This window comes from Choloepus didactylus, chromosome 5 (genome assembly GCF_015220235.1).
Source record: "Choloepus didactylus isolate mChoDid1 chromosome 5, mChoDid1.pri, whole genome shotgun sequence".
Classification (NCBI taxonomy): Eukaryota; Metazoa; Chordata; class Mammalia; order Pilosa; family Megalonychidae; genus Choloepus; species Choloepus didactylus.
This window is the reverse complement of record NC_051311.1, coordinates 136,421,415-136,433,677: the sequence shown is the minus strand read 5'-3', so window position 1 is coordinate 136,433,677 and position 12,263 is coordinate 136,421,415. Positions and strand designations below refer to the sequence as shown.

General features: G+C 35.4%; 1 protein-coding gene across 2 annotated transcripts in view; it reads left to right on the top strand.

Moving 5' to 3' along the window:
• The window catches only part of SKAP2 (src kinase associated phosphoprotein 2), a 220,453-nt gene that overhangs the window by 188,205 nt on the left and 19,985 nt on the right, over positions 1-12,263 (top strand). For both annotated transcript variants that reach the window (XM_037836938.1, XM_037836939.1), the window contains one exon: positions 9,450-9,530. In XM_037836938.1, coding sequence (XP_037692866.1) covers positions 9,450-9,530 — 81 coding nt within the window. The remainder of the gene's footprint in view (positions 1-9,449; positions 9,531-12,263) is intronic.

Sequence of the window (12,263 nt, the reverse complement as noted above, 5' to 3'; positions counted from 1 at the left end):
AAAGAATGAAAGAGGACCCCTACCTCACCCCCTACACAAAAATTAACTCAAAATGGACCAAAGATCTCAATATAAAAGAAAGTACCATAAAACTCCTAGAAGATAATGTAGGAAAACATCTTCAAGACCTTGTATTAGGCGGCCACTTCCTAGACTTTACACCCAAAGCACAAGCAACAAAAGAGAAAATAGATAAATGGGAACTCCTCAAGCTTAGAAGTTTCTGCACCTCAAAGGAATTTCTCAAAAAGGTAAAGAGGCAGCCAACTCAATGGGAAAAAATTTTTGGAAACCATGTATCTGACAAAAGACTGATATCTTGCATATATAAAGAAATCCTACAACTCAATGACAATAATACAGTCGGCCTAATTATAAAATGGGCGAAAGATATGAAAAGACAGTTCTCTGAAGAGGAAATACAAATGGCCAAGAAACACATGAAAAAATGTTCAGCTTCACTAGCTATTAGAGAGATGCAAATTAAGACCACAATGAGATACCATCTAACACCGGTTAGAATGGCTGCCATTAAACAAACAGGAAACTACAAATGCTGGAGGGGATGTGGAGAAATTGGAATTCTTATTCATTGCTGGTGGGACTGTATAATGGTTCAGCCACTCTGGAAGTCAGTCTGGCAGTTCCTTAGAAAACTAGATATAGAGTTACCATTCGATCCAGCGATTGCACTTCTCGGTATATACCCGGAAGATCGGAAAGCAGTGACACGAACAGATATCTGCACGCCAATGTTCATAGCAGCATTATTCACAATTGCCAAGAGATGGAAACAACCCAAATGTCCTTCAACAGATGAGTGGATAAATAAAATGTGGTATATACACACGATGGAATACTACGCAGCAGTAAGAAGGTACGATCTCGTGAAACATATGACAACATGGAGGAACCTTGAAGACATAATGCTGAGTGAAATAAGCCAGGCACAAAAAGAGAAATATTATATGCTACCACTAATGTGAACTTTGAAAAATGTAAAACAAATGGTTTATAATGTAGAATGTAGGGGAACTAGCAGTAGAGAGCAATTAAGGAAGGGGGAACAATATTCCAAGGAGAACAGATAAGCTATTTAACGTTCTGGGGATGCCCAGGAATGACTATGGTCTGTTAATTTCTGATGGATACAGTAGGAGCAAGTTCACAGAAATGTTGCTATATTAGGTAACTTTCTTGGGGTAAAGTAGGAACATGTTGGAAGTTAAGCAGTTATCTTAGGTTAGTTGTCTTTTTCTTACTCCCTTGTTATGGTCTCTTTGAAATGTTCTTTTATTGTATGTTTGTTTTCTTTTTAACTTTTTTTTTCATACAGTTGATTTAAAAAAGAAGGGAAAGTTAAAAAAAAAAAAAAAAAAAGAAAAACAAGGAAAAAAAAAGATGTAGTGACCCCTTGAGGAGCCTGTGGAGAATGCAGGGGTATTCGCCTACTCTACCTCCATGGTTGCTAACATGACCACAGACATAGGGGACTGGTGGTTTGATGTGTTGAGCCCTCTGCCACAGGTTTTACCCTTGGGAAGACGGTTGCTGTAAAGGAGAGGCTAGGCCTCCCTATGGTTGTGCCTAAGAGCCTCCTCCCAAATGCCTCTTTGTTGCTCAGATGTGGCCCTGTCTCTCTAGCTAAGCCAACTTGAAAGGTGAAATCACTGCCCTCCCCCCTACGTGGGATCAGACACCCAGGGGAGTGAATCTCCCTGGCAACGTGGAATACGACTACCGGGGAGGAATGTAGACCTGGCATCGTGGGACGGAGAACATCTTCTTGACCAAAAGGGGGATGTGAAAGGAAATGAAAGAAGCTTCAGTGGCAGAGAGATTCCAAAAGGAGCCGAGAGGTCACTCTGGTGGGCACTCTTATGCACACTTTAGACAACCCTTTTTAGGTTCTAAAGAATTGGGGTAGCTGGTGGTGGATACCTGAAACTATCAAACTATAACCCAGAACCCATGAATCTCGAAGACAGTTGTATAAAAATGTAGCTTATGAGGGGTGACAATGGGATTGGGAAAGCCATAAGGACCACACTCCACTTTGTCTAGTTTATGGATGGATGAGTAGAAAAATAGGGGAAGGAAACAAACAGACAAAGGTACCCAGTGTTCTTTTTTACTTCAATTGCTCTTTTTCACTCTAATTATTATTCTTGTTATTTTTGTGTGTGTGCTAATGAAGGTGTCAGGGATTGATTTGGGGGATGAATGTACCACTATGTAATGGTACTGTAAACAATCGAAAGTACGATTTGTTTTGTATGACTGCGTGGTATGTGAATATATCTCAATAAAATGAAGATTAAAAAAAAAACAAAAAACCTGGTGCATGACAGTGAAGAATACTATATTTGGTGCCACTCTCTTGATTTATTCTAAGATGTCAGCAGTTTTACCCACCATTAGTTTAAACTATTAGTGCAAATGTTAACACAGTAAAAAAGGCAAATAATTTCTTACTATTGTTATGAAACTAGTTTTGACCTCATAGTTACCATTCCCTCCCCAGGGGTCTTGAAAACCATTGCTGGTACAAGGGCTATGGCATCAATAAGTTAAGGGTCCCCTCTTATGGAACTGTGTTTTTTCCTTCTTGGGTTCTTGAAAATAATGTTAAGATGCAGTGCATGTGATGCGGAAGGGCATATTTACATAGGCAAACAGAGGAAACAGAACCAAAGCCTGTAAGGAATGAGCTCTGCATATGAAACTGCTTTTTTCCTAATGTTACAGTAGACAGTTATAGATAAAGCAACCTAGTTTCAATTAAATAATCTTAACATCAACCTATTTTTTTGTGTTCTTTAACAAAATAAAATGTAAAAGAAAACAAAAAAATCTAAGTGGAGATGAAATTTTTTACTTGCTAAAAAGGTATTCAAAATAGTGTATAATGAAATACATACTCATTTGGGATATTAAAAGTAAGAATAAAGAGAAACCAAAAACTCAATAAAGGTGGTCTAGAAGAATATACATCAAGATGTTAATAGTGGTTATTTAAAATTTTTATTTTTTGCTTATCTCTGTTTTCTAATTTTCAGCAATGAACAGATAGTGGTTTTGTAACAAGAATAAGAAAAAGGGTTAATTTAAATTCATTTTAAAAAGAACTTATATTTAGCAAGCCATGATTGAACCACAAATCCAGGGCCAGAATGGGGTTACTATACTGAGAAATAATTTAATGCTGACTTTCTTGGATTAAAAGAATTTTAGTACTGCAGAATTTATTATTCATTTTAATTAAAAAGCTAAGAATCGGGGCTTTATAGGATAGAGGAATTTTTTATTATGGTATGCAGTGAATAACATTCTGGGACAGGAAGGAGCCACATGTCATAGTTTCCCATGTCTAGTACTCTTCAGGAGTGGGAACATTTCCTGACTCACAGTTGCTTCTGACTGACAGAATCCTGGCCTATTAAAATCTTATTTTGAACATACATACTTTCCTTATTTGTCATAATTGAATACAGATAATCAAGTCTAGATAAAACTGCTGTTGAAATAGAGAAGTACATCTAGAGCAGCAGACGACTTTTCCAGAAATGTCTGCCATGCATGTTTCTCCCAAGTGGCAAGTTCTGTGACCTTGACCCAGTCATGCGACATCCCCAGTCTGGTTCCCCTTATATGAAACAAGGAAATTGAGCTAGATTATCTCTAAGGTTTCCTTTCCTTCTAAGATTCTTTTGCTGATTCTGTTAAATGGGATCTTTGTTTGAGTGTTGGGATATCAACATCCCAATCATGATGCTGACAAATTTAACATCTAAGTGAAAAATCATTATTTTTATATTTTCAGATTTGTGTTTAAATTATTGTGTGTGAAATTTACTACAAACTATTAGCATTTTCTTTTGTTTTTGAAGTGCGATGACTTTTTCACATTAAACCCTGTAAGAATAGAATGTCAAGGTTGAAAGTTAAATTGAATGATTGAAAACTATTGCTTATTGTTGCTTTTTATATCTTAATAACCTTCTTGATTGCTAACCTAATAAAAGGTTGCAAAACAGCTAGGTCTTAAAGTAAATTTGATACTGCATGGTAATTATGCTTTTAAAAATATTTTTATTAAGAAGTCTAGTTATCTCATTGCCCTCCCCAAATCCTTGTTCGAAGTGCTATGGGATAGAGATTATTTTCCCTACTTTATAGAAATGACATTGGGAATTGACAAGAATTGTAACAGTAGGCCCCAGTTTGCCTAATTTCCAGGAGAGTAAACATGACTCTAAATATGCTATTTCGGTCATCTTTATCCTTCTGTTCATTTTGATGTTCATATACTGCTAAAAGGTAAATGCTTACATCTTTATTAAAAGATATCTTCTGCTGTAAGATATATATCAGTCTATTTACTAGATAGAAAATTCTTTGGAAATGTCTTGTTTCAAATTACCAACAGTCCTGGATTTGTAAGTTCTTAAGGAGCTCATTTTCCCTCGTTATAATTTGAATCCCTTTGCCCATACTTGGACTCTACTCTTTAACTCTTATTCCCCTTTCTTCTTCCACCAGTCTAGGTAGCTTGCCCCAGGTCTTGGGAGAGAAGAGGGGCTGAGTTGCGTTTGGGTAAATCCCTTATTTTACATTGAATTGCTAGGACTAGCTAGAAGGGTCTTATATTCCCCCCATCCCATCTGTTTCATCTTCTCTTCTTGGGAGCCCTTTTGTTTACAATGCCCCAGAGCCTGATGCCAATAGGATAGCCTACTGCTCTGAAATGTAGGTGTACATTCTTTCAGACCTTTACTTTACCATCTACCTTTAACCTTGTTTTCCTTATTGAAATGTCTCAAGTCTGAATCTTACCTCTTGTACTAGCTGGCTATGTGAACCTGGACAAGTTAATCAAGCTCTGAACATTTCATTTTGATAAAAATACCTATTACCCCTTAGAATTGTTATGAGGATTATATAATGGATATGACTGCATGTAGTATGAACAAACATTTAAGCAATAATTTTAACTTTTCTTGAAGCAAATATTTAATCACATAATCAGATGACTCCCTAGGCAAGGGGTTGAGATCTAAATCCAAGCTTTATTTCAGAGCTTAACTTTTGATTCTGTGCACTGTATCTTTAAAAATACCTTGCAATTCAGTAAAGCTATTTTCTGAAGGTGTTTAACAAGAAAGGTAATCATGGTTTGAGAAAGAGATTTTCTTATGTTGTCTTCCTCTGCTTCCTGGGAAAGATGATAAAATCAGTCCTGAGCCCTGAAATGAATATCACACAGCCTGCCTTGGTGCTAACAAATTGTTTTTAGTCTTTTTCAAGCAGTGTCAGCTAAACATATCATTTGCTTGTCTTTTTTGTTGTTGTTGTTGTTATTTATCCTAAAATTAAGAACATTAGTAAGCCAGAAACAGCCATTTTGAAAAAACTGCATAGCTAGGCAGATTGGTGCTTCTTATTAGAGTAATAATCCATCTGTTATGGAACTGGATCAATTTGTAAATTAAATTGATTAATCTAGAAGAGGGAAAAAGGTCTTGACTTTTCCCACAGTAAGCATTTCCTCAAATAGTCGTCATCCTAAAAAGATTTGGAAAGACTCAGTTTTTTGCTATTCTTCCTCTCTTTGCTCGACTCAGAAAGAAAGCCAAAGATCTGTTCAAAAGATGAGAGGATGGGGCTAATGCTTTTGGATTCCACAGGGTCTGATTGTTCCTGGAAGTTTCATATTTTACAAAATATTTTGACAGGGTTTAACATTAAAGCCTTTTGATGCCTACCATAACATTTCTAATACTCATTGATTAGTTTAGTAAATATGTAACTATGTTTGAATTATCTTCTGCAATTAGTTCACTGCACCGTTTTCATCTTGTCTGATCAAAATATCTCCTGAAGATTCTTCTGACAATCTGTGATTGGAATAATAACTTCATATGTTGAAGAGTTTTGTGTTGCAGCTAAGAGGCATGTAAATACAAGCTGCTTATTTGCAAGAAGCTTCCAGATTTGTAATATGATTGCTATGGAAACCACATAATGAAAACCTTATAACCATCTGTGTGATTTGATGGATTTTACTGCATAGCTGAGCTGTTTTTGTTTACTGTTATTAAAATGTTGAATGGAATATATTAACCCACAAACATTGACTCTGAGGTATTAATTATTAGTTTTGTATAATGATATGCCTCAAAAACAAAATATGCTTAATAATAATCCTAAATAAAACCTGTGAGTGTGTATATCTATAATATATTGTAAAAATGATTATTGCCCAGAATTTTGATCACTTATTCTTACATATTTTTTCCTTACATATATTTTGAGTGGTGTGGAGAGGTTTGTTCTGTTTATGAATGAATATATTATATTAGGAAATTTTTTCATGATTTTTGAATCTATTTGTTCATTCAATAGTTATTGAACATCTCTGCCTTGTGCCAATTTCTGTTCAAGGTTCAGTCTGAGTTTCTGCCCTCTCCTAAGGTTTTTAAAAAACACTCCAAATTTGATTTTACTGTCTTTTATATGGATGATGTTTGTATTCTTAGCCCAAGATGAAATGAGTTGTTTCAATATGATTAAGAAAAATTGATGCATGAAATGCATAAGGCTTTGACCTAAAAACATCAGCATTAGGTTTGAAAGAGAGAAAAGGGATGTTTGTAATGAACATCTTGTCCTTTAAAATAGTGCTTATTAAGCATCTCACATGGATTTCATATTATACTTCACAGTATATATTGGTAGTAAATATTTTTATATCATTATTCTGTTAATTTAAGAATAAATTTCTTAAGAACAAAGCTCTCTGACACCTCTGTATAATCCCCAGCACAGATTATAGACACTTACATTTTAATAAAATGAAAATAAATTTGCAATAAATAAATTCTTATAAATTTGTAGTTAACTTTATCATAATTTGTTTTTATGATTTCTTGACGCTGACATTGATGGTGAGTTTAAATCTCACAGTCTCTTCTTAAGAGACAAGAAAAGTGCATACTATATTGATGTGGTTATGGCATTTGACTGGGAACTATTTTTTGATTTACCCTATACTATTGAATTTGTGAACAAAAATAGAAGTGAGGTGGGGGACGGGGGATGCTGGAGAAAGAAAGTATGGAAAGTAAGGAAAGCTCACCTTTTTAAAAACTATCTGTAAAATGAGTAAAATGAGATTGTACTAAATGACTGTAAATGTCCCTTCTACTTGTAAAATTTGTGTAAAAACACCCTATTAACCTATTTGTGATAAGATAGTTTTTGATGAAGAGAAAAGAAACAGGACTCTACATTCGACTTTTTATTAGATCATCCTTATTAAAGGATGACTATTTGAACCATACGAAATTGCCAGTTTTGACATATAAAATTGTAAATTTCGTATGATTCAAGCTAATTTGTATAAATCCCCAGTTATTTCCAGCTGTTCCCTTTATTTGAAGCTTTCCTTACCTTGTTTAAATTGAGTTACAAAAATCCAAAACAGTCCTATTTGGCTTGTAAGCACAGTGACTCTCCAGTGATTTAAATGCTGATTTTGATTAATTGCCATTTAAAAATTTGCATAAGACTTCTGAATTTCCATCTGCAGTCCTGACCTCTCCACCAAACTCTATTACTCTGAGTTGCCTCACCAAAGCAGTAAATCTTTCACGTTGAAAAACACAACTCCTTTTGTTCCCCCAGCAAAATAGCTTATCTTATTCCTTTGGTAATGATATACCCATTTCTCAGTTAACTAAGCTCAAAGTCTGAGCCGTCCTCGATTGCTCTTTTTTCCTTCTAATCCCTCTACATCCGGTCACGAACAAAGCTTATTGATTCTAGTTCCCTTTACCTCTCATATCTGTCTCCTTTTTCATTTCCTCTGCCCCTTCAGTTCAGGACTTCCTTTTTAGGTAGACCCCTGAGTGCTTTCTCTCTCACCTTGTCCCTACTCCTGGCTATCTTAGACAATAGGATCGATTAGTGTTCCTCAGTCACGTCCTCTGCTCAAAAATCTTCTGGGGCTCTTACTGCTTACCAAATAGCCTAAGGTTCATAGCGGGGTGTTCAAGGCCCTTCAACAGCTGGCCCAGACCACTAGAGTTATCTCCCATCCTGCTCTTCCCCTAGAAGTAACCCCCTCTTTAGCCAAAAAGAATCTGAATTGCCTTGTTCTTTTGTTCATGCCTTTCCCTTTGGAAATACCCTCATTCCTATCTTTCTTCACTGAAATTCTCTCCATCCCTCAAAGCCTTCCTGGTACTCCCAGTTGGGTGGTTTCTCCCCTGAACTCGTGCAGTATTTTGTGACTCACTTGTCAAGTTTATGCCCCTTATCCCATTTTCCCATTTTCTTTATCTGAGAAGGGCAGAAGTTCCCTCTTACTTTCCCTCCCTAGTAGATCGTCTCTCTTACATGTAGTTAATACTCAATGAAGATTTATTGATTTAGTTAGTTAATAGTCATTATGTCTCTATCTGTATCATATTTTCTTTACAGTTTGGATGATTCTTGAAATTTTTATTTTCAAATTTTTATTTTGTTTCTGTGTCCTGCCTTCAGTATTTTTAAATTGTATATAAATCCTTAGGTGGGGAAAACTGTAATGCAATACATTTCTTTTTTCTAATGTAAAAGAATTAAATAATGTATAGATGCTGTTTAAAACTATACTCATTAATCTTATTTTCTTCTCCTATAATGTAGGGAAGGAATGTGTTGAGAGAGTGAGAAAGAATATGGGAAAATCCCTGAATATGTATATGTAGGATAAAGAACATAGGCTTTGTAATCACAAACTTTGGATGTTACTTCACTTTTTGAGTCTGTATTACTCATCTCTAAAAAGGTGATTTTAAAATTATTTATCTATGAAATCTTAGTATCTACCACAGTTCAGGACACAGAGAGGTCCTCAGTATAATTTGGGGGGGGAGGGAATTACCTTCAAGAGTGAGACTCCTTCATTAATATCCTCCTGTGAAGATCAAGTGAGAAAACATATGAAAGTATTAAGATACTCATAATACTTATAGGTTAACTGTATTTTATATCTACATTTTTCTTTGTTATATTGATGTTTTAGGGACCATGATTTTATCCGTGGTACTCTTGCCACAGTATAATGTGGTGTATTGGTATAATGTGGGGTGTTGATGTAGGGTTTTATTGGATTTAAGATTGTACCAGATTGCTATACATGTTTAAAACAAAAGGTGCCAAGTATTAGTACATTTCTTAAAATTTTAAGCTAACTAGTAAGGATGCTATGTGGAAATGACTAGAGGTTTATTTGTTCAGCTTTAGCTTATTGAAAAAGTAATTGAAAGTTTAGTAGCTTTATTCTTTGAAAAGTGATATTTGTGTGTTATAAACTTTTAGTTTTGCTCCTAAAATGAGGTGAATACTGTATTGTTATCCCTGAAGAAACCCTTCAGTGTGTCATTTATATCATTTATTTGCAGAAGAGGAAGAGGACAATACACCACCAGTGAAAATGGAAGTACAAAAGAATATGAGTCAGGACGGTGTTCATCACACCTCAGGTAATGACTTGTGGAGCTCCCTGGTAAAGTTTATTTTGGTTTTGTTCACTTGTATTTTAGTCACTTTCTTCTTACTGCTCAAAAGACATTTACACAGGTCCCTGAAGTTAGCTTGTTCAGTCTGGATGTCTTATAGCTGATAAGCTGCTTAGTCCCATTTAGGATGCATGAAAACCACTTGAGAAGGATTTATAAAGTAAGCCAATTTATACAAGGTATTCCTTCCTGAATTACTTTGTAATGACTCAATTAGCTTTCATTTCTGCACAAAGGAGATTTAGTTGCATAAATTAGCTTATCATCATTGAGGAAGTGTCACTGCTAAAGGACAGTTTATAGATACAACATGCAGTTGCTGTCAAACCTATAAGAATGTAATATAGACATCTGTGTATACTTTGTGCTTGAGCAGAACAGACTTCTGCCATTCAGAGACTAACAGAGGACAACAAGTTGCCCAGGGGACTGGCAATGTAGACATCTCTGAAAAGGTCAGCTTGACACAGGCTCTGACAATCGACCCACAGCTCTGTCTTCTTTGATAAAAATCAGATAAACTTAAGACCACTAATTGATCTGCAGCCTGTTTAAATGTTGGCCATGCATATCTTCATTGCATATGATTAACACAGAAAGCAAATGAATTGGGTAAGAAATGCCAGAGTCCAGTGACAGCAGCTTAAAAATTGGAAAAGGACACTGGTGGCCTAGAAGTCTAGGAAGGATATTCCCCTTATCCATTTCCACTTGGCATATGGCCCCAAGAATTAATTATGACTGAGACTGGAAAAATAACTGCACATACTATGTATAGAATCACATGATTTGAACAACTTTTCTTGTTGGTTGTTATTTCCACAGAGCAGGAGATAAACCATATCTGTAGTGCAAGCATGAGGTTAGTTTTGATAAGCCAGCAATTATTTTACATGGAAAGCAAAGAAGGACTGCCTTCTTATCAGGACTTTACACCTCTTCATAGCCGCATGTCAGCTGGGGCAAGGTCTGCCATATCATCCCCGTATCCTGCAAAGAGCCCTAGTCAGGGTCACCTTCCCCTCTCTCATATGTCCATACATCACTCTTTCAAGCTGTCAGAGGCAGGGTGGACAAGAAGTGTGTGTTCAGGAAGTAGCTTTCCAGAGTCCTTCCTACTGTGACATATGGAAAGGAAACAGAGGCCTGATTTCCGGACCAGGACAGGAAAGCAGGAGCAGGTTGCTGTAAAAGGTTTTGGTTTGCTTTTCTCAGAAAGGAAGTGAGGACAAAGTCATTAGATGTTAGCACTCCAGTCCTGTAAAATGCAACTATAAAACACAGAGGTCTAGTGCAACCTGAGACTATGTTCAATAGTAATTTAAATATATATGTTTTGGGTTATGTATCATAAAACTTCTGACAAAAGCATGTAGGTTTTCTTTTTTTTTTTTAATTTCAGTTTAAGGTGTACAAGATACACACATAGTAGATACTCTTTCCACAGTTAAAGATATTGTGGCTTGAAGCAAATGTGTTTTTCAAAAACTCTTAAAATAAGCATCTCCCAAATTTTTGCTTTGAGGGTAGGAAAAAAATCAGTTTTTCCTCAAAGGAAGGCAATAAGTAGTACTGGGTTTACATGGAATAGCTGTAAAGCACTACAATAATTCTTATCTTTAGTGACATGAAATTCTTTTCAAGCAACAGTTTTAATGCTTTTGCGTAGTAGTGACCTTTGATCTTCTCTAGGATGTCAAATATGTAACACTAGAAGTTTGTTTGCCATGTAGGGCCATGAGTTGACAAGAGTATTGCTATCTTGCTAAGCATCACATGACATGAACTTATAACCTTGCTCAAGAATGCTGTATATTTTTCACATTGACTAATTTTACTAAAGAGAAATGTGTTAGACTGTGCTAATGTAATATATTTAAACAAAAACAAACTTAATCTTGTGTTTCTTACAAGTTCCTACATGTTTAAGTTTATATATTTTGCATTTATAAAAAATAAAGGTTCCACTGGATTTTTTTGAACGTTGTGGAATATGCTTACCCTTCTAAATTAGTATTTAAAACCTAAAACTCCCAGGGAGAAATTCTCCAATAACTTACCATCATATGTTTCATCCATTCTCATCCACATTTTAAAAATCTTATTTTTGCAAAAGTAAGTACGCCCAGCATTTACACATTTAGTTTATACTTTTGTAATAATTCTACTGTCTTTGAACAATGATCCGTTTTTCTGTGTTCTTAAATGTAGGAACAAGGGCATTATTCAAATCCTTCACAGGCTGGCTAATTTAGAATCAATCTCTCTCTCTCCCTCCCTCCCTCTCTCCCTCCCTTCCTTCCTTCCTTCTTTCCTTCCTTCCCTGTTTTTAAATCATTCTTGTATCTCAGGACAAGAATGTAATAAGGTGATTTTTTAATTTTGAAAAAATAATCATGATTGGGTAGAATAAGAAAACCAATGCTGTAAAGACAACTAAAAAGGCTTAATTTATGTTTTAGAATGTATAGTTATCTGTGGTTAACAGCATTGTGTTCCCTTCCATTTTTTTTTGTTTTTTCAAAATACATATCTCACATGGATTGTTTTCCATTGTATAGCTGAACAATGTTAACTTTTGTGAACCTACTACGCTTGTGAAGCTGTATCTGTATTTGAGTTTTTGTGTATGTTTAGTCACTCTTAAATTTTTTTTTAAAAAGTGAACCAGAGAAACTTGCTACTCATTAAGGACCA